Below are 27,995 nucleotides of genomic sequence, written 5' to 3'. Positions count from 1 at the left end.
TCGGCGGGGCTCGGCGGGGCTCGGCGAGCCGGGGCCGGGGCCGGGGCCGGGGCCGGGGCCGGGCTGGGGCCGGGCCGGGGCCGCGGGCGCTGCGCTGCGCCGCCAGCCGCCGCCGAGGATGCGGCGGAGCCGGGCACCGCGCCTGGCGCTGGCCGCCGGCCTCGGCTCGCTCCTGCTCGTCCTCTTCTACTTCCAGAGCAGCCTCAGCCCAGGTGGGTCCGAGCTCTCGGAGGGTCTCCCGGTGGTCGCGGTGGCGGGCGGGCGGAGAGGGCAGCGGGGCACGGCGGGCAGCCCCTTGCTCGCTCCGGGAGCCCTCGGGTGTCGGGCGGTCCCCGGAGAGCTGAAGCTGGGTCCGCCGGTGGCTCGCCGGTCGCACATCCCTCGGCTGAGCCCATTGAAGTTCTTCGCTGCGCTCGCCCGCGGGGTGAGCGGCGCTGCCGTCCCGGCAGTGCTCCGCTGTGACACCCGAGCCTGCTTTCTACAGAAACATTTTCTCTGTCGCTGTCCTGTTGGGTGTCTCCTTTCTACAGACACCTTCTTTGGGGTCACTGTCCTGTCGGTGTCCCGTGTCTCCTTTCTGCAGAGCCCTTCTCTCTGTCACTGTCCTGTTCGGGGTCCCCATTTCTCCTTTCTGCAGAGCCCTTCTCTTTGTCACTGTCCTGTTCGGGGTCCCCATTTCTCCTTTCTGCAGAGCCCTTCTCCCTGTCACTGTCCTGTTCGGGGTCCCCATTTCTCCTTTCTGCAGAGTCCTTCTCCCTGTCACTGTCCTGTTCGGGGTCCCCGTGTCTCCTTTCTGCAGAGCCCTTCTCTGTGTCGCTGTCCTGCCCGCTGTCCCCGCGGGGCACGAAGCCGTGTCCAGCTCTGTGGATCCCGGAGCTGTGCTCGGCTCCGTGCTCCCTGCCCAGGCTGTGCCCGGGTCGGGAAAGGGGAGCTGCTCTGTCCCACAAGTGCCGATTTACGCCCGCGGTCCCCAACATCTCTGGGAATCTGTTTGAATGGCTTAAGGGACTTCTCTAGTGTGTGCTCTTAGAAATTTCTTTGGAGTTGGGAAACAATTCTGAACTAAAATCTGAACCGTTTTGTGCTGGGGGGATAATTTATTTCCTTGCCTTTTTCTGTTCCTTTGGGGAAATTAGTTCCTCTTTCCTAAGAGACGTTATTGGGTAATTCCTGCCGTTTTAACAATGTACTAATATTTTCTGAGCACAGCAGCAATCCATCAATGGGGCCTTTAGAGTTACATCTTAAAATTCAGAAGACTGACTTGACTGAGACGTTAATGGAACTTTATCAGTGTAGACTAAATGAAATGTGATTTTCCTTTTATAGGGGCTGTTCCATTACTTTAATGTGTATTTTTTCCTAAAAATAAGAAAGGCATAACTTGTTGGCTGAGTAAGATTGAAAAGGAGTTGGGTTTCAGCGAGCATTTGTTCTTTCTAGACAAGCATGTGAAGCTTGTCAGATGAATTCAGAAGTCCCAGAAGACCATAATGAGTATTGTATTCCTTAGTAAGTTTTTCTTTTCTTAAGGAAATGATTTATGCATCTTATTTAAGTGTTGGGACTGCTCAGTTAAAAGTGCAGCACTGAATCAGCTTTGATCTCCAGGGGTGCTAATGAATAGATGATTGTGTTTTACACTGGGTACGCTTTCTAGCATCTGACTGGAAAACATGTCTCTTTCCAGGGCTCGGGTTTACAAAAAAGAGATTCTGCTTGTCTGAGTCAGCAGAACTTTCTCTGCTTAGTTGACTGTAATTGCTTACCTGATCTCAACCCAGTTTCACACAGAGTTCCTGCGAGGTCAGAGCAAACCAGGTGATGGTAATGATGGTGATGTCTCACGAGGCACTGGAGAGAATTTCGGTCTGGAATGCTACCTTGAGACATGCTGGCCAGCTGAGGCTTTGGGAAGTGCAATACCCTGCAAATCTATTCTTTATGTGGGGCAAGTGTGATTTTTGAAAGTTCCCATAGATGGTGATAGGTCTGGGCTAGGGATCTCCAACAGCTGGAACCAAGTAATGTTTATCACTCACTGGGAATGCATTTGTGGATGCCCTCTGCAGATTTACCCCTTTAGATCCAAAAAAGAGGTGAGTAAAAGCAATATTCTCTAACATCAGCTTGTTTTCTAGCCACGCAATTGTCTCCCTGGGTCCAGCCTTCATTTTTGTGCCATTTCTTTCCTTTATTATTTTTCTGCTTACAATTTTTCCTTTCCTCTTCAGATCAGTGAGAAACTCACACTAGCAGAGGAAAGGTCATTACCATATACAGAAAAGAAGCAAGCTAAAGATTGCTTCATTTTTTATCCCAAAGGAAAACAAACTAAGGCCAATTACTTGAATTTTAGAAGTTACAAGTTACAATAATAGGTAAACAATTTGCAATTGAAAATGTCATCTTTAAAGTGATGGCTGCCTGGGGGTTATTTGGAGTTCTAGTCGTCTGGTGTCATTTGGTTTTTCTCTAATAATGAAGAAAAATGCTAGGAAAAAAAGGAGCAATGCTATGGGTTTCCCCCAGGAGCAGTCAGATCCTTTCTCCATCTTTAGTAGGATTGAGCAGGTCGCCTTCCCTGGGCCACCCACAGTCCATGACAGGGAACACGCTGAATTAATCCTCGCTAGTGGCACATAGACACCAAACCTTCCTGTGACCACGACAAGGAAAGGGAAGAAAATATGATATAACCAGAAACCTTTAAGCTTGAGCGTGCTAAGGGCTCACTCAGCTCAGGGAGCAGGAATTAGCTGCTGTGTTTGCATTGCCCACTTACAGCTCCATCCGGGCAGTTGTGCACTGGAGTGGTTTGTGCTGAGCTCCATGGCTGTGCTGGAATAAGGCTTTCTTGTTCTGCCTCAGGAACACCCACACACCAGCCTGTGCTGAAATAACTGAAATAAATGCCGCTGAGTTGGTTATTTTGGTGGTGGGCTGAATTAGTTTGTGCTGAAGTCAGTGGCAGAATTCCCTGTTGTAGCTCCTGGAGGGAGGAATGGGCTGGGTGTGTTTGCCAGAGGGGTGGGACAGGTCTTGGTGCTCCGCAGGGAGGTGGGCTTGTGTGCTGGAGTGTGCCCTGACTTTGTGGCCCTGGTGGTTTTTTGTTGCCTTTCTTTCCTGCTGGCTGTACCAGTGAGCAGACACAGGGGCTATAGGCCCAGCTCTCCCCTGGCCCTGGGCTGGAGCTGTGCCATGGGCTGTCCCCTGCTCGTGGTGACCTGTGTGTCCTGTTGGCCACCAGCTGTCCTGCTCCAGGCTCACAGACATATGGCCAAGGGCAGGATGTCTGCATTGCAGGAAGGTGTTGAAGTGGTGCTGAGCACACTGGCCACTGGACCTTCCACACCATGCTCAGTGGGTAGTTCTGGGCTTTACCTGGAGCAGTCACCTTCCAACACCTCCTGCCCCTGGGCTGGTGGCGTGGGCAGGTGTGCTCAGCTCCCACGCAAACCTCATGCCATCCAAGATGGGCTCAGGGAGTGATGGGGGCCACCAGGAGTCCTTGGCTGTACTGGTGTCACCCCACAGCCCTCCAGGAGATCCTGCCTGGCCTCGGCATGATTGTCATCCATCTTCTGAGTTGATGTTCTCTGCTGTTCCCTGTAGGAGTAGCGTTAGCTGTGCTGACTTGTGCACGCTGTACATTGTCTGCACTGAGGTGAGAACACGCAGCAGGGCTCCCAGGCTGGTATTTCATCTCACTCTGCTGGCAGGACATCTAGGCTGGCACAGCAGGACATACTGGAGGCTGTCATTCCTTGTCTACATCACAGCTTTGGTCATTGCTGTTCTCAGGGGGACCACACTAATTTTAGCAACAATGGGGGAGGTGGGATGACTCTGGAAGTACAGATGTGGGATAGAGGGAAGAGGGAACATATGAAGGAGGTAGAGGGAGGTGAGTGGCAGGTCCTAAGGCCCCATGTTCATCTGGTCTGTGGGGCCATTCCAATGGTGTATCTTTGGGGCAACTGTGGGTAGGCAAACTGAATTGACATCTGGAGAGCTGGCAGATTTTCTCCAATAAGAAAGACTCAATCTCAAAGTGCTCCTTTATTTCTGCTCTGGTTCTGTCTGTTTGCAGCATCCAGTCGTTGTTTCATAGGTCTTTTTAGCAGCACTTGCTCAATGGTGGCTTCTGCACTCCCCGTGCTGTTTCACAACCTGCTGTCAGCAGGAGCTGTTGGACCTCACGGGGCTTTGCAGATGAGATGTACTCAGCCTTTGGTCTGACTTTCACAGTGAGAGATACCAGAAGTGCCAGGGTTGTGATACTATTCCAGAAAGCTTTCCAAGTGAGAAAGCACCAAGAGCCCTCTCTCCATCCTTATCTGCTCCTGTATCAACCAGCTGGATCTCCTCTGGGCTCTGATAGACCAAAGCCTTCTCCAGCTCTTTCTCCTGACAGAGAAGGGTTCGGATGTTGCAGGAGGATGAGCAGCAATGCCAGAAGCCCCATATAGCAGATATCACAGGTAGGAAATTGCCTCACCATCTTTGTGTGTTTCTTAGCCCTCTGACATGCCAGGGTGGATATGGAAGACCCCACAGCCACCACTCTCTGCCAGTTCTCAGGTGATTTCAATTGCCCAGCCAGCATCCCTCAGGACTAGCAGATCTTGGAGAAACTCTTGCTTCTCATTGTTCCGAATTTATTAATCTCAGCTCCATCTCTGTGCCTAAAGATTGATCCCTTCAGGGGGATACAAATTATTATTGAGTTGATAAGTGATTTGACCCGCAGAGCTCTAGTCCCTGAACCTACAACTGCACCTAGACCTGGCGTGAAAGGAGATAAATTCCCACTTAAATATTAGCAGACCTTTGAAAACTAGGGACTTTTTTTTTTTCCAGAGCAGGAAAGGGCCTATTTTAGGTCTCAGTTTCTCCCCATTGTTTAAAGATATTTGGAGGTTGAAATTCAGCCTCTGCCTTGGGACGTGTGCGCAGTTTGGCCAGCGAATGCTCTGAGCCTGGGTCGTGCCTGCAGCTGGCTGACACATGTCCTCAGCCTTCCAGATAAGGAGGGAGATGCTGCTTTTACCCTGGCTAAGGCTGCAAGCATAGGCAGGGATGACAAATCTAAGCCACGCTCAGATGGTATTGATTTTTCCCTTCCCTTCCCTTCCCTTCCCTTCCCTTCCCTTCATCATGGGGCAGTTTTTCCCAGCTCATTTTCCCAGTCATGGTGTCATGATACCCAGGATGCAGCCTCCTCCTTTTGAGGAGCCAGTACTCGAAGTACAGCAGCATTTGTCAGCCAAGATGTTGGCACACAGAGGCTGGAAGCTCTCAGACCTGCTGTGTTTGGAAAAGACATGGAGCCTCCATCGGGGTAGATAAACCCACCCGGTCTGGTGCTGAGAGCAGGGCAGTAATGAAGCCCATCTGCTCCTGAGGGCCAGGCTTTTCATGAGGAATGCTTTCTCTAGTCCTTCTTGGCTTTATACAGTTTCCTGAGAATCTCTGATCCATGCAAGAGGTTTCAGAGGGGAAAGGGGTGGGCTTAGCACACTCGGAGTTAACTCTATCTCTGCAGGAAAAATTCGTGTCCTGGTGGCTCTCCTGGCTGGATCCAGCCTCTCCTGGCCCTGCATTCCTCTGGCATCTCAGCCTGGCTGTTCCTCTCTGGCAGCACGATGCACCTGCATTTTGTACCCAGACACAAAGCTCCAATATCCTGCAATAAGAACTCCAAAAAAACAGCACCAGTAGGACTTTTTCCTGTGTTGGTGCAGGTTGGTGAAGTCCAAGGCTGGGAGATGAGTGCTTGTGCAATGCCCAAGGCTCTCCTGAGGGTGTTGGGATTTGTTATGTCCTTGGTTCCTGCAAGCATCTGAATGGAGAGCATGACAAACCCTCCATCTTAATTCCAGTGCAAACACAGCTGTCTTTCCCAGGACTCTGTACCAGAAGCCAAGGAACTACAAAGACATTAGGCACTTAACTCCCAGCTCTGCCTCTTGGAGCTGAGTACCCAAAGAAGAGCTTAACTCTCCAGATACTTCTGAGGAGCCAAGGGGGGATATTTCACTTTGAGTCTTTGAGGCACAGCTGGGCAAAAGCCCAAAACTTTCCTTGTCCAAAGGCAGTTAAGGACCTCTAGCAGTCTGACAAGGGGGAAACATCTCACTGAGTAGCTCTGGTGGCCCAAAAAGCCTGGATTTAACACCATTGTGCCTTGGTCCTGCTTGCATGGCAGTTTGCACTGAGAGTGAAAACAAGGACAAATGGATCTACTCTAGGAGCTACTTTTTTCCCCCAGTAAAATTTGTCATGTATGGAAGGGAGTGATTGATGTCAATGGGGAGCTGAACCCCACATTCCCAGGCTCTGCTGCCCAGTTTAGACCAGTCTGCTCTCTCCCATACATGCACCTGTACCTGCAGGGCTTGCAGTGCTGTAAACTGGGACACCCTGTCTCTGGATCTGCAGCTGTGGTACAGGTCTGTGTTCAACCACAAGCTCTTTGCAATTTCCCCACTCATTCACATACATATTTTCATTTTTCCCTTCCTCAAATGGAACTGCCCCCTTGGCAGTAGAATTCTCCCAGCAAGGCTGGATGGTGGGAGATACTGCTAAATGCCCCTGTATATGCTGCTGTCCTAGGAGGTTGTCCCTCATCCCTGATGCTCATTTCCAGATGCTGGGATCCTGGCTTCATGGCTGGCTGTTGTGATTTATTCTGGTTATGCCAGTTTTTCTTTATGCTGGCTTCTGGTGGACAGGGAGAGGGCAAGTAGGAGGGAAGCTGAGCTTTCTTCCAGTATTTCTTTTGAATGCTATTGAGCTAGTTTCATTTTATCCCAGACCCTTTGCAGCAGCCCTTACTGGGATGTCTGGGGTCTGTAGGCTTTTTGAAGATCCCTGCCTTGTAACCTTTTCCACCTCCCACCTTTTGAAGTCTCAGAGGCAAAGATCTGCCTCAAATTTGTTTCTAGACTTGGTGATCCTTACCTCAGAGATCCTTGCATGAGTCCACTCCCTTTAGCTTGCTGGCATGGGACTGAACCCGTTTAGCTTCAGGGCATGGAGGTGTCCAGCCTTGAACCAGCCAGTGGGGAATTCTTCCAACCTGTTGGAGGAATATGCTGGCTGCTCTGCCTGCTCCTGTTTTCCCCACCGTGCCCCTGAGCTTTTAATATCTGGATGAACTTTGACTAAATAAATAGTTGTAAATTTATGGGCAGGCAGACTGATGGGAATTTGGCTGGGAATGGCTTGGAGTTGGTCTTTCCTGGGAGAAGAAAGCAGGGTTTCTCCTCTCTAGTTAGGACTGTAGCTGCTCCACCACCCTTGGGTTCAGCAGCTACATCATCAGCTGAGGTGGCTTGTCACTATCTAGCAGTGCAGGAAAGCCTGGCCACATAACCCACATCCTCTGGCAGCTCTGTGCTGAGAGGAGAATCACATTTGGTGTTGAAAATGGTTGAGAACCTGGTTTTGAGGGTGTGAGTGTGTGTGGATTCAGTGTCTGCTGATTTTTCTGTCCCGTGCCACCTCAGGTCCTTCCCTGTGCTGTGATGAGAGCTCCCTGACCTACAGCAGGGCTCTCCAAGCACCAGCCATCCCCAGCCCTGTAGACAGTCCTGGCCTGGCTCTTTGGAGTCCTGGTTGCCTCCCTGTCTGTTGGCATGTCCCACCTCCCCTCACCTTACCAGTGGTCCCTGACGCATTGGAGCAGTGAATGGCAAAGGTGTTCAGTGCTCCCAGCAGTGCTGCATCCCTGTCACTGAACCCTCAGTGGTGTCACACACTGGAGCTGTTTTGGCAGCTGTGAGATGCTGCAAACCACAGTGCCCCAGGTTTGTGTGTGGTGTTGTGCTCGGGTGAGTGTCACATGGCTGTGTACACAAACAGTGCTGAGACCTGCTGGGCTGAAGAAGCACCTGATTCTGGTGAGACCCAGCTTTTAACAATTGGACTTAATTTTCACAGACTTAATTTTCCTCAGAGCAGCATCCAGCTGGACTTGAAGCTGTTTTCTCCCCAAAGAGTGTCTCTGAAGGTGCTGCTGCCTCTGCAGTGGCTCAAATGACAGATGAGGAAGCCTCTAGCCTGAGCATGGCAGATGGGCAGGTGTTGGCATCTCTGCCCAAGGTACTCGTGCCATTCAATATTTTAGATGTTCACAGCAGTGCACAGGGCCTGTAGGTCCCTTCCTATCAGCTTGTCACCTAGGATATGGAGGGGTGCTGAGGCCATGAGTCCTGGCCTCCAGTCACAAGGTGCTCACAGCTTTTCCTTCTCTATGTAAACTCCACTTGATTTATAGCCCTCCATCTCCTGGCTGCTTTCCCAGCTATTCCAGGGAGGGAACAGCAGCAGGTTTGAGCCATCCCTTGCAGTGCTCTCTCTCCCTATGAGTTTGCAGCCTCACTGCTAATGTGGAACCCACCCCAGGCCTGCTCTCTGGCCAGATGTTGCTTCACTGACCTGCAGGAAGATGGGTAATATCAACACGAGGTTCAAAGGTGGTGTTTGTTTGGAGCTGCCGAGTGTGGGTGTCTCTAGGGCTGCCTTGCCTGTTCTAGAGGGCTTCCTTCAAAGCAGGGACCTGAGAAATCAGCACAAACTAATTGGAGGTCAGAAGCTCGTCAGCAGCTCCCTGGCCCCATTTGTGCTGTATTGCCCTGCGAGAGTGTGGCTCTGCCTGCCACGGGAGTGTCTCTGCACAGGCAGATTTCCCCGTGGCAGAAGGCAGCGAGTTCAGTCCTGCACATATCTATAGAGCCAGGCCCTTCCTTTTGGCAAGGGTGCAGGAGTAGCATATTCACAGCTGGGTCTCTTCCAAGTTTACTCCTGGCAGTATCAGGGAGATTGATTTCCCTTTAGCTTAATAGGATCAGCAGACACAGGCACTGTGAGACCCGAACAAGGCTGAATTGATGCTGGTGAAGTTTTGCATCAGTAGCCCACAGCTGCTGCTGGGTGCTGTAGACAGAGGCCTCCCAGTTCCCTTCTTCCTGAGGTCCCCATTAGAGCTTGCTCTCTCCCTGTGAAAAGGGAAGGAATGTCCCCAGAGCCAGCAGCCACTCTCAGGAAGGGTGAAATCCAAAGCCACCAGACAAGCAGCTAGCAGTGATGCTGGATCTGTTGTGCCCCAGAGCTATGATGGCACTGGAGGTGTTTGTGTCCTCTGTGAAGACACTGGCTGGGGAGAAGGGGCTCTTTGGTGGCCTCAGGCAGTGGTCATTGCTAAATGCAGCAGAAGTAGGCATGAGGGGCCATGTGGTGGGACCGTATGTGCTGGAGATGGTTCCCTAGTATCCAGCAGGCTGGAATTCACTCCTCTCCTCCTCTGTGAGCTCATGCATCTCTTCAAGTCTTTGTAAAGCCTCTTGTTGTGTATCTTGTGACAGAGAGTCTCACCAGCTAATGACCTGTATCATTTAGAAAAGCAGGATGCAGCCCCTCAGCTCCTCTGCTGGGAGCAGAGGGATGGGAGCCATGAAGCAAAGCCAGGGAGGGATGGCTGCGTGCAAGGCGCTGCACTGGGAAGAGTTTACTGAGTGTGCATTTCTTCTCTGGTCAGCTTGTCGAGGCTTTCATCACTCCCAGATGCACAGAGCTGAGAAGATGGCTAGAAACATATTCAGCTGGCAAGTTGAGCCATCTGACATTAGTGAGACTCCTCTTTGTTGTACCTGTGCACGTGGCCTGTGTGCAGAGGGCACGAACAGCACCTGCCCAAACCAGACCTGAGTGTGGGCAGGTTTGGAGCAAGCCCAGCCTGGTGCCCTCAGCAGCTGAGCAGGAGGCAGCAGGCTGGTGCAGATGGTCTCTTGGCTTGGCAGCTCCGTGGTGCTGTGTGAGCAGCTGTGGGCTGCCTGAGCCTGCCCAGAGATGGGGGCCTGCAGGGGTACAGACACCACCTTTTGGGGAGAGGTGGATCTCTGGTGCAGCATTGCCCAGGGAAAATCAGCCCCTGTCCATCCCAGCAAGGACCCCTGCCTTGGCACTGCTGGTGAAAGCTCTTCTGCAGTTCCTTCGGGCAGCAGGCTGCAAAGGAGGAGTTTATTGACAAGGAATGGAAATGCTGGCACTTCAGGCCTGTATTATAAATACAAGCAGCCAACTGGGGCCAGGAGAACGACAGGCGTAATGGGGAAGAGAAATTGCTCTTGGAAAGCTTCTAGCTTGGCTTATAGGAGGAATTAACCATTTGGAAACAGAAGATTGCATGGTACTTACACACAAATACTTTATTTGCTCACAGAGGCCGTGTTCCTGCTGGATATTGTTAATTTTCTGTTTCCTATAAAGATCTTAATTGCAGTCCTTGTGACAGTAGAGACCTAGGGACATTGCCCCAGCAAAATACATCCTTCGAGCTAAAATGCCTGTGATCTTTCTATTAAACCTTCCTGGCATCTGCCTCAGGCTGGTACCAGGTGACCAGAGCCTCCTGCTGCTGAGGAGACATGAAGGTTTAGGAAGAGCCCTTGCACTAAATGGGGCAGAGTGTCCAGACCAGCTGCCATTGGCTCTGTTCCTAATATGATCCCCACAGATGATGCTGGGGCATTTGGCAGGCTCCTTGAAGCAGCTGGATTCCTTCTTTCCCTTTCTGCATGATTTATTGTGAGTTAATCCTATAACTGTCACCATTTTCCATCACTTGATTAGAGTTTCCCTGGCTGATCCTTGACTCAGCTTGACTAAATGGGAATCAGAAGGCCTTCCTTGAAAAACAGAGCCATCCCCACCTCTGGGGAGGAGGGAACCACACAGCCAAGGCCCAGCTGTGCCAGCCCCTGAGCCTGGCTATGGCTGGTGGCACTCTGATAGTCCAAGAGGTGTAATCAGTGAGAAATGAAGAAAAATTATCTTTAGAAACAAAAAGGAAAAGTAAGCTGTGCAAGAAAGAGGAAGCCAAAAGAGGAAAGAGCTTTCATGAAGCTTTATAGAAAATAAGGAGGTTCTTCATGTAATTTTAATATCTTCCTAATGGCAATGGCAATAACTTCTTCCTAAGTAAACCTTCCAGGATCTTGAACATCAAGAGTAATGCACAAGTGGTTTTAAAGCATGTCCAGAAGCCAGACCTCTGAATCACAGTCACTTCTGGAACCAGTGGCAGCCAGTCCCTGCACTGGCTTGGGTACAGCCAACACTTCTTAAACAGTAGGCATCTGGCTAAAGCCTGGACAGACCAGGGATTTCAGATTTCAGAGGTCTCTTCCAGCAAGTTAAAAGCTGAGCAGCCTTCTGTTAGTAGGAAAAAAAAGAAAAAAAAAAGGGAAAAAAAAGTAAAGTTAGAAAGATAATTATTTTCCTGCCCAATGTGTGTGACATGCAGTAGAAATCTAAACTAGTGCAGGATGTTCTGACCCCATCTCACGTCAGGAGTTTAATGTTCTTTTTGTAGCAGCTTAAAAAAAAACATCCATCTGACGACACCCCCTGAAAGCTCTCAGCCACCTCTGTGGCTGCTGCCTGAGCTGTTGTACAGCAGAGGGAAGGCAGAGAGGCAGAGCTGGCTGCAAACCCCTCAGTGCTGGATCATCCCTCAGCCTGGCTTAGCTGCACAGTGCTGAGTGTGCACTGCTAATGTGAAGCTTTGTGGGCTGGGGTTGTCAGCCAGGCACGAGGAACAAAACACACACGAGTCCATTGTCTGTTCTGCCAGGCAAATGCTCCAGTAGCCTGCTGGGAAGTGCCCCTCCAAAGGAGGCTCGTGGGGGCTGCACACAGGGTCACACTGGCTTTGCTCGCCTGGCAGTTCTTGCACGCCTTGGACAGTGAAAAGTCAGCTCCAGGCTTTCCAGTTTCTGCTAAACCTGTAAGAGCATTGATAGAAATGGACAGTGGAGATTATACTGTCAGCAGTGCTTGCTGTGTTTCTTTGGAGCGCTTTCAGCAGAGATCCCTCTTTTTTAGTGGTTTGGAGAAAAACCCAAATAGCTCTGAAGGTTGGACGGCTGTCTGCCTCCCTCCCATCCCACATCCCACGTGGTGCTGAATGGGACACGCAGGCTGTGGTGCGGCAGGGGCTGATCTCACCCAGCGTCCTGTTTCCAGCCAGGAACTGTGCCAAAGGCACTGCAGATCCTGGGGGGTGGGAATGGAGAAATTTCCCCTCGGAGAGCCTGTTTCTGGATCCTTACAGTGGAGGAAGGAGTGGTGATGTGAAATAAGGTCTAGTTGTCACGTTTCTGTAGTGATGGCAGTGCCGGTGTGTGACCTGTCAGAAGGCTCTCTTCAGGTGGGACTCCTGGCAAGGAACATGGCTGGGACATGTTCAAACTAAAAGAGAAGATACTGCAAGTTGGTGGCAGAGGGGAGAGCCATGAGGAGCCCGTGGCTGGAAGGGGTCAGGCCAGCTGCAGCCTGTCACACCACCCCTCAGGAGGTGTCTGTGCTGTTCTTGGCTCTGGGGCATTGCCTGCCCCACAAAGGTTGCCACAGCACTTGAGAGGCTGGGCTGAGGCATTTTCCAATGAAAGTCAATGTGTCTGTCTTGAACTGGATCCAGATGGAGAAACCTGAAGTCTCGTGGCACTTGGTGCCAATGGCACATTATGCTGCTGGCCCCTGCCCCGTGCTTGCTGTCTGTGGTTTCATTGCATCTGGCATGAGTCACTGAGCATGGAAATGGTTGTGGACGGTCGTGAGCATGGGTCACTGCAACCCCAGACTGAGGAAGCAGGGAGCATCCATCTGCCTCTTGCAGGCTGGAAACCATGTGAGTGCATTTCGTGTGCCTGGGGCTTCTTTGCTGTCCCTATGCCTGTCAGCCCTCAGATTTCTGTGTGAGAGTCTGTGCTATGAGTAATTTGCACTGTGTGGTAAGACAAGTGTCCCAGTATCAGACAGAGAAGTGATGCAGCTCTGCTGCCTCTCCATCCCCCAAAGTAGCATGCCAGAGGCATTCCATTCCCATGAGCCCCTTTTACAGGGATGCTGCCTGCAGATGACTGTGCACAGATATCAGGGATCTTGGGCACAAGTGGAGGCAGGTGTGCTTGGGTTTTTGGTCCCACTTCAGTCCCTGAGGCTGTGTGTTTCCACCTCCAGACATTCACCACAACCACTGCTGCTTCTGGCAGCCTGGCTGTTCCCTGTCTGGCTGGAATGAGAGCAGGACATGCACTCACCCCTCTGCGTGGCTCTTCCCATCCATCACTTGCCAGAGAGAATAACTCAGAACTTTCTTCCACATCCTCATTAACATTTCCTGAAGGCAACACACCCCTTGTCCCTCTCTTGCCCATGGACTGCAGCCTTCCAGCCGGCAGGCCACATCCCCGGAGGAGTGAATGACTTTTCCTGTTAAAGGCAGTGCAGTCCATCGAGTTGTCCCGTGTAAAACAGTGATTCATTATCCCCTCTTTGGAGTGTGTTTCTTGGCTGGAGCAAGGCTGCTGTCAGTGCCAGGGAGCCTGGCTGCCATCACCACCCTGTTGTGCCACACAGCCCTGGCACTCTGGAGTAGCTACACGGGGGTGATTGCTGTAAACAAGGGTATTATTTTTAGGGGGTGACTCCTCCTTTCATCTCCTTCCCAAAGGAAGCAATCTTGGACATCTTGCCTATGTACACCTGGTTATGGTGAGGTACAGGGATCCCCAATACCTTCACATCTGTGTGTATGTGTGTGTAGGAACTGTGTGGTTTTGAGCAGAAAATGCTGCAGAAGGGTTTGTCCCAGGAGATGGTAGCTGTGGAGCATATGCATTTGGTGGAAGGAGTTTGGAAAATGCTCCTTTCCCTCTTGGCTAAGAGGTTTGTGCTGCTGTGCCTCCTCAGAAGTGAGCTGTGTCACCTCAGTTCAGTGCCTGTGGAGCCTCCTCTGAGGGTTGTGGCTGGGAAGGGAGTACTGGGGTGCTTCAGCAGCAGAGACGTGGGATGAAAATGGGTCCTGAGGGTGGGGTACCCCATCACCCTTCAGGAACCATCTTTGACTGCTTGGAGTTGGCCTTAAGTTGCTTCCCAGGAAAAGAGAGTAATTTGTGCAAAAAGGGGAGATTTCTGGGGAGGAAGGTCTGTGTGATAGGTCTGGTAGGATCCCTTCATTGGCTCTGCAGGAATGTGATGTATTGTAGCCAGGTACTGGAGAAGAGGAAGATGATAGACCATTATGCAGCCTTCATCCCTCTTCTGCACTCTACCCCTCATCTTGCCCTGAAATGGAACTTCATCATTGTGGCTAAAACATCACTTCTGTGTGACCCCGGTGCCTGTGGAGATGCAAAACCACCCTCTCCCATATGCAAACATGTGCAGAAGAGCAGCTTTGTCATCCCCTGCTGCAGCTCAGTGTACGTGGGCTGCTCTCTGTGTAAACCTACTCATGCACACGTCCTGTCTTGCCCTGCTCAGGTTTGCCCTGAGCTGCTTTCCTTGTGGTTTTTCCCTTAGTGTTGTGGGTAACCTCCTCCCAGTGTATCTCTGTTTCCAAGAAGGGAGGTGTGGGGGTTTAATTACTTGGTTTGGCTGTTTCAAGAGGACTAGGGGGGATGGGAGAAAACGTGCAGCTCTGGGAAAAAACACCTGAGCTAAGCTTGCAAGCATCCTTGTGTTGTTCTGTCTGATCCAGCCAAGTTCAAGTCATGTGGTTTAATTTTTGCTAAATGAAATATCATTAAGTCAGGAGTCACCAAATGGAGCCCCTTTGCCGTGGGGATATAACCAGGCTGACAACATCCAGGCACTGGCTATGTTTCAAAATAGAATTGTATGGCCCAAAACCAAGCTATGTAGAGCAATTTCTGAGCCTGAGAGTTAGGGCACAGTGCTCGTGAAAGGCACTTACCCAGTGTTTCAGTTGAGCTTCCTGGTGCCTTGCCAGTCCCTGAGGGTTGTGACTCAACTGGTGACATGGAGGAATGCCTCTGAATTGTGTGATGGCTTTGCAGGGCACAGGGATGTGCCTGCCTGCTCATCTGCTTAGGGAGGCAGAATCACAAAGGTCCTGCCCTTCTGATATGCTACATTAGCCTGGTTGGGTTATCTGGGAAGGACCTGCTCCAGGACCCTAGCGGGGGTACAACCACCCTGGCCCTTGGCTCTGCTCTAATGTCTGAAAATGCTCTGGAACAGGCATGAAGAAGGTTCTTCTGCTCCCCAGGATGCTCCAGGTTGTCAATCTGCTGTAGGGAACAGGAGAGGAGCTGGCAGGGGAAGGTCTGATGGAGAATTATTCCCTAGCAAGTGAGCTGAGACAGACTCCAACAGACTCTCCATCATCTCAGCAGAGCAGCCAGCCCTTCCCAAGGCTTGGCCCAGAGAGCCAAGGGCAGGCTGTCAGGAATAACTTGAGTTATACATTACTGGCTTATTCATCAGCAAGGAAAACACTGGAGGAGGCCAGTGCTGGGTCTGCTTGTGACCCACCCACACTGCATGGGGCTGTGTTAGGTGGCAGCCTGTTACCTGTGTCAGTGCTGAGCCTCTGCAAGAGGACATTGTCATGAGGTAGAGCAGGTAAAACTGGGGAGAAAAGCACCATCAAAATAGAACCAATGGTGGGAAGGGCCACAGGGGCATTTCCTGAGCTACGGAGGATGTTGGTCTGGAACAAGAAATGCATGTTTGTATTGTAAATATTAGAGTTGCAGAGTTTGTGAGTTGATGCCAGCTCCTCTCCATCACTCCTGCTCACCACTCGCTGGCACAGCCCCAGGATAAGCAAAAGAGGCCAAGTACAGCCTTTGCTCTGCAGGGATCTGTTCTCTGCCACGTGGAAGCTGTGGGAGGTGCAGGCTGTCTTGGGTTAATATCTGAGCTCTCCTCTTCTTGGGGAGCAGTTCTGTGCCTGAGAGAGACCCAGGAAAAAGACCAGAAATCATCTTCTGGTTGTTCTCCATAGGGCTGGTTGCTTTTTGCCATTGCTTGTGCTTGTCTGAATATTGCTGTGACATGTTCTCTCTCCCCAAAATTCTTTCTTGTGTATGTGCTGTGCTGCCAGTTACCTGCCAGAATGGGGCAGAGATGCTGCCCACTCCCTCTGAGTGTTCTGGGTGCAGACACCTGGATGAGCTCAGCCATTTACACCTTACACTTGCAGCTCCCCAGCAGATGTGGTTGTGTCTGAATTCACAAAGAAGAAGGATGCATTTAAGCAAATCAGTCATGTGGCTCTATTAGATTTCTTTTCCTAAGCTTTTTAATTAAGCCTCTGTTGTCTATATCCTCGACTTTCTAGATGCAGTACAAATGAGCAGTCACAAGAATCTAAGGAGATTTGATTGCCTGTTTGAAGCCAAGAATTTGATTTGCTTTTGGAGCCAAAAAATTCCCATTCCCAAATCAAAACCTTTCAGTAAGAATTAAAATGGGAATAATTCCCAAAGGTCCTCCCTTCCTCTGTGAACACCAGAATTTCCACACAGTTCTTCACAGCCAAGAGTGTGATGTGAAAGCAAAGGGTCACTTATTAGGTCATCTTGTCCATCGAAGAGAGGTCACTGCCTTCCCTAACATAAAGGCAGTAAGTGAGTCTGGAGTTCTCTGTGGGATTCTGGTGTTGGATTCTCACATGATCATAGTTTTGAGAAATATCTGTCTTTAAAAAAATCCAAAAACAACCAATAACAATCAGCCTTTGTGCTTAGGCAGAAATTAAAGAAATGTGTTCTCCACCAGTAGGAGTCCAAGCATAAAAGCCAGAGCTTCCTAGAATTAAACTGCTTTCTGGAGACAACACTGTTTGACCCTATAGCTCTGATCCTTCCAGGCAGGGCTCTTCACGTGGACCATTGAACACTGCCCAGGGGTTCAATGCAGCTTCCATGTGGGATTGCTTTGCCTCCATGTCCTGGACCATCCTCATGCAGTCTGTGTGTACAGCTGCATGTCTCAGTCTTTGCTATCAAACCAGGAGGGAAAACTGTCTGGATCCATCACTGCTGCTGCCGCCAAGCTCTATTTCTTTTCCTTTTTTTTTTTTCCTCCTTCTTGGATGTTAAAATCGAAAATTGGACAGATTTAGCAGCCAGTGGCCGCAGCCAGGGTTTGGCTTTGACTAGCACAGTCACAATATCCTCTCAGAAATTCTATGGCAGGATCTTTCTCTGTGTCTCTTGGGTGCATTATTTCAGTAGTGAGGAGCCTGTCGTTGTGGAGCAGCATCTTTGTGGTCAGGGGTGAGTGAGCTGTCACTGCTGAGGCTGAAACATTCACTCACTGCCCCTGGCAGGTCCTGGAGAGGAGTCAGCAAGGTCTGGAGAAACTCATTGCTGTGCCCACGAAGAGATACAGGTCCTAATTTCTGGCTCTTCCAGGGACTGGCTTAAACCAAGTGCTGATCCCTGTACACTGTAGAGCTCTGGACGTTGTTTACCCTTCTGGTAATACAGTTATTTGTTTCCCACTGTACACTCTTCCTTCTCTCATGACTGCAGTTCAGCTGCACATATGCCATGTGTGCCAAGCAGACAGCTCCTGTCACCAGTCCTTTTTCCTTTGTTCAAGTCAGAATCCATCAAAAATATCACCTTCAATTTCAGAACTTTTTCTCTGGGATGAGAAAGAGCATTTCTTTCCAGGAGGGTCTGCCCTGAGAACTCACTCTTCCTACAGAACAAAGAAACACCTCTCCCACTGTCCTGCTGCCATTTGCAGGCTGTAATTTACACTGATCATTTCAGGCACCGCAGTTATTTTTTCTCTTTTTTTAGGTTTTGCACAGACACAACAGGAAGCAAAGCTGGGGCTGTGAGACAGCAGCGGGGAGGCAGTGGTGGGGTCAGGATTAGCTCCTCAGGGCCTCTGGGGTGCCTGCTCATGTGCAAGTACATGTGCTGTCTCTTCACTTCCTTTGGCTTCCTAGGAGGCCACTGGATCTCCTCCAGGTGTTAACCCTCTCCAGTGTTTCATATTGGAGACCACATGTGGAGTTTCTGGTTTCTTGTGGCCCCAGGGTTCAGCCTGAAAAATGTCATTCTCAATCCCAAAATGAGCTGGGATTTCTCCTGTTGCATCCCAGCCACTCATTCCCACTGATCTGGGGTTTCCAAACCTCTTCCCATGTGGCACCTGAGCAAGTGGGCATGAAGATGTCCTGCATGTGAAACACCTGCCATCCCTCTCTGCTGGCTGTTCCCAAGGGGTGGTTGCATCCTGGCTCAGCTCATACACACATCCAGCCTCCCATGGCACAGCAAGTCCTGGGATCGCCCAGACACCTGGAGCCCTTCTCAGCAGCTCTGCATCTGCCTTGGTCCCAGGAGAGCAGAGCTGTCAGTGCTGCAGGTGAGAGTCACCAATGCTATGGATAATAGCATATGGATAGTGCTTCTTTTTGCTGTGATGGCAGATATCTCCCCTGATTTGTTTCAGGGCTTCATTTGCCTTTTTTTATGACTGTCACACTGGCAGCTGATGGCCCAAAACTAATGCGTCTGGGACCTCCTGCCACTTCCAGCAGCAAAATAGCAGAAACTGTTGAATTCCAACATATTAAATTTCCACTCCCCTCATCCAGGATGAACTTCAGTTTCCCTGTTGGTTGTTTGTCTTTCCCTGCCATGGCAGCCTTTCTCAAGTCTTTGTCCATCATCAGTATCTTTCTGTTTTTACGTCAACTCCCTCTCAAAGTATTAATCCCAAAGCTGTGCTGGGAGGTATTTTTCTAGAAATCTGCCCTCTGTGCAGTATTTCTCATTTAAGTGCCACCTGCTTTCTTGTTGCTCGTGACCTTTATGGTTCACCTTCTAAACTTCATCCTCTCTGACTGAAGTCCTTGTTTCCTCTGGAGTGTTGTCTCTTATGCACTGTGTGTATCTGGGTGAGGATCTACCACACAGGCTTGATCTACAGAAACAACTTATTTTATTTACAGACAGGTTTGCATGGGTATCAACTATGTCTGGTAAGTGCCATGTTGATTTTCATTCTAAGTTATTTATTATCCAGTTGCACCCACATATTTTAATTGCTTTCTTTTCTTCAGACTGTTTTCTGAAGCCTGGGTAATGCTGATGTCAGCCTAGCAGGCTTGTTGCTGCCTGAATCCTGTCTCTAAGCCAAACTCTTCAATTCACGCACTGGATTTGCTGTTGTGGTTGCAGAGAACCTCCCTCCCTTCATAAGGGTCTCTGCAGCCAAAAAAGCATACTTTTTCACTGCTGCTTCCAGAAGTCTGGAATAGGCATGATCCAGTCTTTCCCTCACCTCACACATCTGGCTGTCTTTGCAATCAGCTAGTACACCTAAATATTCACAGCTTTAAAATCTATTCCCTTTTCCAAGGACAGCTGGCAAGACATTGAAGTCCCAGATCCTGCTGCGGTGTTGATGTCACACTGCAAGAGAGTAGCTTCAGCTGTGATGGGACAGCACTGAAATCTGGGGTACAGGAGGAATGAAAGGAGCAAGTGTGATATCTTTTTAAGCTCCAGAAGAAAGTCTGAAAGCCCTTGTAGCACAGGAGACTCAAAAATGTGCCTGAGCTTCCTTTCAGGCTCATCTTATTCAGTGATTTCTGGTCAGCGTCTCTGCCTTAGCACAGCAGTTTTGGTTTCCTGCTCCACATCACTCCTGTTCCCTTGCCTCATCGTTTGAAGATTCAGAGGACAAATATGATACTTCCTTCTGCCTGTGTCAGTGAAAAACACTTCAGATTTGGATCACACACATGCACTGTGTTGATACTTCTCACCCAAACAGTGATCCTGCAGTTGCCAAGGGTTTAGAAAGTTGATATGCCTTGGCTAAGTGATGTCCCTGCTTTCAGATGCAATTGTGGCAATGCTAAATTTCCAAGGATTACCACTGCATGTGTTGGAATTTGGGAACCTCAGTAACAAGCTATAAAGTCAGGAGAAAAACCAAGATGCAAAAATCTTGGCAGCTTCTCCATGATGGAATATCCTGCTGTACTCAGGGCCATGGTGCCAAAATGCAACACAAACCATTAATTCACTCACATGGTACTCCCTCCTCAACACTGTCATTTATTTTAGTATTCTTTGGCCTTCCCAAACGTTTTGGGAGTACCAGGGGCTTTCCAGGGATTGGTAAACCCAATAGTGTACCCAAATGGTACAGGGAATGGGATACTTAACTAGTTCTCAGCATGAAAGAGTGGAATAGGAGGGATGTGTACATTCCAGGCAGCGTCTGGCAGCAGGGAGGGCTGGGGCAGGAATGTGTGAGCAGTGATGCTGCAGGTGCTGGGGCTGATGGACACGGGGTAGCCACAGCTTGGGGGGACAGGGTAGGGCTGTGTTGGGTGTCAAAGGCTGATCTTGGTGGGAATGAACTCCATAAAATCACTCTCTCCAGCCTGCTGCTGGCTCAGGAGGGTTGCAGCAGCCCTGGCCTGCCTACCACTGTGACAGCCAGGTGATTCCAGGTGTTTTGGGGATGCTTTGGCCACAGATAGCCTGGATTTGTCTCTGTTCACACAACTGCAGTCACTCTGACCCAGCCTTGTGGAGAATGGACACTCCATCCCTTGGGACACAGCAGATGCTGCTGCTGCCCTCCTCATGCACTGGTGCCTCGTGGAGCTGTGCAGGGCCACAGCTGCATCTGCCACGGGGCCTAACCCTGGCTCCAAGGGTCACCATGACAGCCCAGCCGGGATCCTGGCTGCTTTTCTGCTCGGGATGCTGTGTGTAGTGCGAGCAGACAGGTTCTGAGTGGGGAGACTTCCTGCAGTGGAGCTGTGTAAAATCCAGAAACTCAGGCCTTGCTCTGGAGGGTTTGGCAGTGCTGGGGCAGGGATGGTGCCATGGCTTGGAGCTCACAGGATGCCATCAGGATGCAGCCAGTGCTGAGTGCTGGTGTCTTCCCCTCCCAGCTCAGCACTCAGCCTCCTCTGGCTGCACAGGCAGGGAGGTTTTTTTCCATTTTCTTTTTAACTCTTCCCCTTTTTTTCTGGAAGCCTGTACAGTAAGAGCATAGCAGAGATCCCAAGGGGTTTGCTGCTATGCAGAGAAGACACCTTGTTCTTTGCCAGATCTTATGCTGGGGAAGGGCTGGAGGAAATCCATTGCACAACATTTCTGCTGGTGCTGTTGGCAAGAGCCCTGCAAAGTGCAGCAGCCACTGGCCAGGCTGGTCCCTCTGAAAAAAAGAGGACTGAAGAGGTCAGAGCATGGCTGTGACCTGCCTGACCTCTGCTGATTTGCCTTCTGTTGAGCCCAAAGAGCCTCCTGCTAAGCCAGCGCTCCTCCAGGGCCATGACCTGACGCTGCAACAGGCACTGAAGCCTTGCCCTGGGACATTTCCATGCTGCCTGTGCAGCACCAGCACGAGCTGTTTGCATTTCTAACAGCCTTAAGTCAGCCCTAACCACCCGGGGTCTGCTTCTGTCACAGTGAGAAAGGTTCTGGCTGATGATGCACGTGTTAATCACAAAAACAAACGCCTCCACATTGTTTTTACTAAATATAGGAGCAGTGTCTGCTGTAAGGCACTGCTGGCAGCCCTCAGCAGGGTCACAGTCCTACATCCAACAGGAGGTTATCAGCCCCAGCCAAAGGGGAGAGGGGATCAGGTTTAGTGCTCTCTGTTCACAGATGTGAGCTGCAGTGAGTCAGGTTTTCAAGGTCGAGCTCATTCCCTGTCATTTGCAGAGGGCAGAGCCTGGACATGTGAAATGGGGCTCCTCTGGGACAAGCATCTCAGCCCAGCACTGTAGGTTGGATTTTCTGCTTATCTCCCACTGGCATAGATGCTATTTCACTCTCTTGTGGGGTAACTGATATAGAGGATTGAGGAAGAAACTGTACTTTCTCGTTGAGTCACTTCTTGATCAATCCTGTGCTGCAGGAAATGTCATTTCCCACGGACACGCAAGCGTACAGGCACTGCTGGTGAAATCTTGTGAGGTCAGGCAGTCATTTCCTCCTAATTACAGCTCCAGGAATGAATAATGTTTAGCTGAGACCCTGGTGACTTTGTGCTTTGGAGCAGTTTTCATTTAAGCAAAATACAAGCAGGTCAAAATGAACTCAGGATCTGGATTTTTCCTTCTGGTTATTTTGGTTGTACAGATGCCATCTGGGACTTGTATAACAAATTTGGGGTTGTTTGGTGACCGTCAGTGAATGAAAAGATCCAGAGCCCCAAACTGTCATGCAAAAAGCTTCTGTTAGAAACCTTCACATTGCCAGAAATGTCTTATGGCAGATGCTTTTTCCAGGAACTTGGAGGACTGGAAGATCCTCCCAGGCCACAGTCTCCTGAACAATGTGTCCTATCTTCCCCTTCAGAAAAAAATGTAATTCTCCATTTTAAAACTCATGGTGTGATTCCTTCTGAGGCAGCCAACTCCAGGGCTGCACAACCCCCATGGTTGCAAACCTTGTCGTGTGGAAACTGTCGTGGCATCCTCTGCCAATGGAGAGAGTCAGAGCCAAAAAGCAGAGGGTGGGTGAGTGGTGGGAGAGCTGCTTGAAAGTGTTGCTGCAAGTGAGAGCCTGTGCCCCTGCCATGGCTGGCTCCATGCTTTGGGTTTGGGATATCCAGGCCACATGGTTCTGCCCCTACTCTGCTGGAAACAGGTCCCTGAGGGGACCTCAGGGGCTGAGGAGTGGCAGCTGAAGCAGATGCTTCCTAGCCTGGAAGGTGGTTGCATCCCTGAATAATTTATGAGCATGAGAGCTTGAGCAGCTGTCACTGACTGAGTTTCTGGTGCTGCACTTATGGCTGGCCACATCCAGCCTTGGGTTTGGTGCTGCTCTCCAAAATGAAACAGCTGATCTGCAGGGCAGGGAGGGGGCAAGGGCTGGGGGACAGCCTGGGTGGCTATCTTCAGCTTCAAGCACCAGAGGAGATGCTGCTGGTTTAGAAGGGAAGAAAAAAAATAGCAAATAAGAACTTTGGCTGATTTACCAGTCAAAGCACCTGACCAATATGTGTGCTCCTGTCCATAACTCTGAGCCTGTGGAGGTTCAGCACAGAGCTGCCAATGTTGGATCTGCCCTTAATCTCTGCCAAGCACAGTGGGCTTCTCACCCCTCACAGGGCTGTGGCAATGCTGGTTAGGGTCCTGTCTCCTCTGGGTCATTCCCTCGAACATACAGCCTGAACAAAGTGGCATTTCCCGAAAGTATATGGATCAAACTTTTCCTACTTGCTCTTGAAATTGTAATTGTTACATTTATTTATGGTGTTTTATTTGTTAAAAAATAGGTCTGGGCCTTTTGAATCCTAAGCAGATTTTGTTAAAAAGTAATGGGGTGGGAAGAGTGGTGTTTGAGCATCACTTCCAGAGCAAAATGGGTTTGTCTCTTCCTGGGAGGGGCTGTTTTATCCAACTTGAGCATCTCAACAGAAGGTGAGAGAAGCAGAACCTTCTAGCCCCTCTGATTTTCCTCACTCCTTTTCAGCCTCTGAAGATATGAGATCCACCTGGCAAAGCAAGGCTGGTCGCAGCCCACTCCAGGCCCTGTATGAGAGTGACCAGGTAAGGGGCAGGGACAGAGAAGTGGTGGGGTGAAGATCAGGTGGAGCACTGAGTGCTGACCCTTTTTTCACTCCTTTGGTGTGTGGGGCACTGTGCCAGGTCCAGCCACACCCAGGGTCCTTGCAGCTGAACCTCTGGCTGTGTCTAAAAGACAAGACCACACTGCTTGGGGTAGTAACTTGATAACAACTGCTTATGGCCCTTGCTGGTACTTGGGCAAACGATTTAATTATCAGTGGGCTGAGCCATAGCCAGGCAAACCTGGGAGACTTTGCCACCTGAACATTTCAAAGCCAACTCTGGGCCATCATAGCAGGGCAAGAGCTTCACTGCTGCTCTTCCTGAGCCAATAACTGACAGATGTTTCTATATATATATGCACACACATAGGTATGTGCACACATGTATGCTTACATAGATATAGCTGGACTCAGCCATGGGGGATTTATAATCCTGAAGCATTTCAGGCCTCTCCATCACTCTGAGCTGTGCCAGCTATAACTGCTGAGAAATGAGCAGCCAGGCACAGTCTGGGCAAAGAATCACTCCCCTCCAGGTGGGCTTAGTGGGTCCCTCTCTGTGCAGGAATCAGGGAAGGTGTCCTGCTTGTCCTTCACAGCAGGGCTTGTGGTCAGAGCTGTAAGAAGTGTTTGTTTCTTTCTGCTGCTTTTCCCCTGGGCAGGCAGTTTTCCCCTCATTCAACCACACTTGCCTTTGCAGGGAGATCTTCACCCACAAGTTCCCTGCAGGGAGCCCTGTGGGAAACCACCCTCCAACGGGTGCCATGCCAGTGCCCCAGCCACCAAACGTGCCCTGTGTCCATGAGGCTGTCATCTGCTGCAGCCCCCAAGGGCAGAGAGCAGTGCTGGTGGCCCCTCAGTGCAGTGCTTGCAGTGCCCAATGCAGCCAGATCTTTCTGTATATGTTGCTTTGTGCTACTGTCTAGGTAGATGCTTTTGTGTCTGTAAGCAGCCAAAATACATTTTCTCTCTGAAAAGTGGCAAATATGGACTCCCTTGGCCACGATGCCAGCAAACTCTGATGCTGCTGGAATGTCATGGTGTTATTTCCTTAAAAGTGATATTTAATTTCCCTGGCTTTTAAAGAGAAGGAAATGAAGGGAGCAATTTTGCTCTGAAATAACTGCAAGACATGCATTTATTCCAGTGGGTGGCTGCTGAAAAGTAGTCACATTTATTTGTTGCCATGCCTGCAGACAGTGTCTGTCTGTCTGTCTCTCTGGTCCAATAGTTTTGAATTATGCAAGTGCAGGGAAAGACACCTGAAAAAAATTATATTATTAGAATCCCTCTTTTTCTAAGCCCTTGCAAAAAGGTTTTCCAGTTCTAAAAGCTGACGGGAGGCTTCAAACAAAAGACATTTCTAGTGAAAGGTTTGGCTGTGTTGTAAGGCAGCATGAGAATGCTTCTTCAGCTGTGGTTATCACTTCCCTAGGTGCTGTATTTTCTTTGTAGCCTCATAACCAACAATGTCAGAGTCATACCTTGCTGGCAGTTAGCATCTGCTCACCTGAATTTCCTTAGTTTTTCCTTTATCCTTTTTTCCTTTATCATGTCCATGTTGGAAGGAGTAAGGATGGGATGCTTTCTCCTGTCCCTGTCTCAGACATGCAGGTTCCTGGAGAAAGTGGTCACTAAGATGACCTGGACGAGGTAATGTCTTTTGTGGAAATAAGATCCCAAAGGGTCTGAGTGTGGTTCATCCCTTGCAGAAGGAGCTGTTTGCCCAGATGTTAGTGTCTCTCTGAAGATGTCAGGTCTGCTGGATCATCCACAGAATGGGCAGTTTGTCTTAGTACCCCCACTCCTGGCAGGAGGTTTACAAACCCTTACAACTGCCCCTCAAAACACCTCATTAGCCCCCGGGGAGCAGTGAGGGAGCACCTGAAGGCTGGCAAAGGGTGTCCTTTAGCATGCCTGGGCCCTGACAGCTCTCAGCAGCCGTGCAGGCACCAAGCCTGCCCCTGCCATTCCTCTGGAGCTTGCCAGATCTCTGCAGCTGCAGAGCTGTTTGCTGTGGCACCTCTGACACTGGGGGGGACTGTCTTTACGGCCCCAAAGTGGGAGCCACTGTGATGGGACATGGTGGTCACTGCATGGCATTGAAGCCACAGCCCTGCTGGGTCAGGGCCACCCCAGATTAGTGGGTGCTTGGTGCTGCCACTCCCAGCCAAGGCTGTGGATGTTCCCATCAATGAGGAACACGGAATTTCCCGACCCTTGTGAGCAAAAGAGGGACATAGTGGGCAGGAGGAGGAGGGGATCTTCCCCATCTGACTTCCTGGAAATGGTTTCCTTCCCCAGATGTTCTAATGACATTTTGGGATTTCTGACAAAAGCCATGACAGGAAAGGTCATGTCCCCAGATCTGCAAGGGGTTTTCAGCTGGGTCAGGGGTTAAGGGACTCTGGGCTTCTGGTAAGCCACTGCAGCAGCTGCCAGTTCTTGATGCAAGGGTCAGAAGAGTTAAAGGACCATATGTTGGTTCCTCATCCCTGCAGCCAAAGGAAGCTGTGACCAGAGCTGAGCCGTTGGACTGGCCTGTGTGGAAGAAGTTCCTCAGGAGAAGGAACCCAAAGCTCTCGAGAAGGGCTCCAGCACCACCTACTCAGCCCCTTGCTCCTCACCATCACACCTGCCACCTCACCTCATCTCCAGCTCCCTTCCTACTCACCAGGGTTTGATCATCAGCATTAGAGACCATTTCCATTTGCCTTTCCTTGCCACGACACTCAGGCTGTTTCCATCCCAATGCCCAAATGTGTGTGCCACCTTTCTGCCCTTGGCTGGGTGTTCACAGCAAGCACGTGTGTATGGGTGTCAGTGTGAGGCAGCAATGCCCCATGGCAGCACGAGGTGTGCAGGGCCGTGTGCCAGCAAACAGGCTGTGCTCTCTGTCCCTGGGGCCATGCATCCCCAGACTGGTGTGAGGGTGAGCACGTTAGCCCAGAGTGTGTTTCTGCTTTTAAAAAAATGCTCTGTTATTGACCCTCTCTGCACCATCTGCTCTTCCCTCATCCCCTCCGACTTTTCTCCTCATCACATTTTGTCCTTTCTTTCGATGCCAGCCTGTCCAAAATTCAGTGCACCAAATCAAGTTGTGTTCAAAGTGAGGGCTGTCCAAAATCCCACATGGGTGACTGACCAACCCAGTAAAGGGGAGGCCGTGGGGACAAATGTGGGCCAAGTGTTGTGCGTAGGCCACAGTCAGCTTGGGCAAGCTGGTGACCGTCTCTGTTGCGTTTTTTCCCCCCAGTTTGAGCAGTCGTCCCTGCAGGCAGTTCACCAGCAGAGACGGGAGATGTTGAGCAACGTCTGCAGCCGTTACACGCGCAAGCGGCGTCTCCTGCAGCCGGACGACTTGCGGCACTTGGTGGTGGACGACACGCACGGGCTGCTCTACTGCTACGTGCCCAAAGTGGCCTGCACGAACTGGAAGCGGGTGATGATGGTCCTGACGGGGCAAGGCAAGTACAAGGACCCCTTGGAGATCCCCGCCCACGAGGCCCACGTCCCCTCCAACCTGCGCACCCTGTCCGAGTACAGCGTTCCCGAGATCAACTCCCGCCTGCGCAGCTACCTCAAGTTCGTCTTCGTGCGGGAGCCCCTGGAGCGCCTGGTCTCGGCCTACCGCAACAAGTTCACGCTCAGCTACAACACGGCCTTCCACAAGCGCTACGGCACCAAGATCATCCGGCGGCACCGGCGCCAGCCCAGCGAGCGGGCCCTGGAGCGCGGCGACGACGTGCGCTTCGAGGAGTTCGTGTACTACCTGCTGGACCCGCGCACGCAGCAGGAGGAGCCCTTCAACGAGCACTGGGAGCGGGTGCACTCGCTCTGCCACCCCTGCATCATCCACTACGACGTGGTGGGCAAGTACGAGACCCTGGCTGAAGATGCCAACTACATCCTGCAGCTGGTGGGGGCCGACACGAGCGTCAAGTTCCCGGCTTCATCCAAGACCACCAGGACGACGGACGACATGACGGCCCAGTTCTTCCAGGACATTAGCCCCTTCTACCAAAGGAGACTCTTTAATTTATACAAAATGGACTACTTGCTATTCAATTACTCCATCCCCTCGTACCTCCGCATCCGATGAGGCAGGGGCTGTGGGGGAAGAGGTGAGGGAGAGCTGGATAACTCTCATCTTGCTACAGTTCCTCTCCTCCTACCTTGTGCTCATCTCTTGATTGACTTCTTCCCTGTGCCCTTGTATTAAGGTCTGCTCCACCTCCTGATGCCTTGTTCATGCATGATCTCGAGGAAGAACACTTCTCAAAACACTGGGGCTGGAGCTTTTCCTTCCCTTTCCCTCACAGCCTTCAATATCTACAGGGAATGGTGGTGGGACTGGACACTTCTTGCCTTGGTTGGGGACTTTTAACTAAGAGAATCCTCCGTAGAACCAAATCTTGGGAAGGCTTCTTTTTTGGGCAGGATCCCTTCAGGTCTTTCTTCTCCTTACTGGGCTCTTTGGGGGCAGACATGGAGTCTCAGGGGTCAGAGTGGAGTGTATCAGAGACTTGCATAGAACCAGAAATAAAGCAATAATTTAATGTAACTTTTTCCTTTTATTTAAAATTGCTCCCACCTTT

The 27,995-nt window shown here is 50.6% G+C and overlaps 1 protein-coding gene across 2 annotated transcripts; it reads left to right on the top strand.

Annotated features, from left to right (window-relative positions):
• Positions 1-15: 15 nt before the first annotated feature.
• On the top strand, positions 16-27,961 carry CHST13 (carbohydrate sulfotransferase 13). Of its 2 annotated transcripts, none has more exons than XM_014872033.2 (3): positions 16-212; positions 23,301-23,377; positions 26,654-27,961. In XM_014872033.2, exons 1-3 carry the CDS (start codon positions 119-121, stop codon positions 27,497-27,499), a joined length of 1,017 nt encoding a protein of 338 aa, XP_014727519.2. In that variant the 5' UTR covers positions 16-118; the 3' UTR covers positions 27,500-27,961. The 2 variants fall into 2 exon arrangements, with proteins under 2 accessions (XP_014727519.2, XP_088027568.1); XM_088171442.1 differs by lacking the exon at positions 16-212 and adding an exon at positions 7,814-8,112.
• Positions 27,962-27,995: the final 34 nt, after the last annotated feature.

The sequence above is a fragment of the Sturnus vulgaris genome, chromosome 11 (genome assembly GCF_052056855.1).
Source record: "Sturnus vulgaris isolate bStuVul1 chromosome 11, bStuVul1.hap1, whole genome shotgun sequence".
Lineage (NCBI taxonomy): Eukaryota > Metazoa > Chordata > Aves > Passeriformes > Sturnidae > Sturnus > Sturnus vulgaris.
Note: the sequence above shows the minus strand (reverse complement) of the source record. Positions and strands in the feature narration are given on the sequence as shown.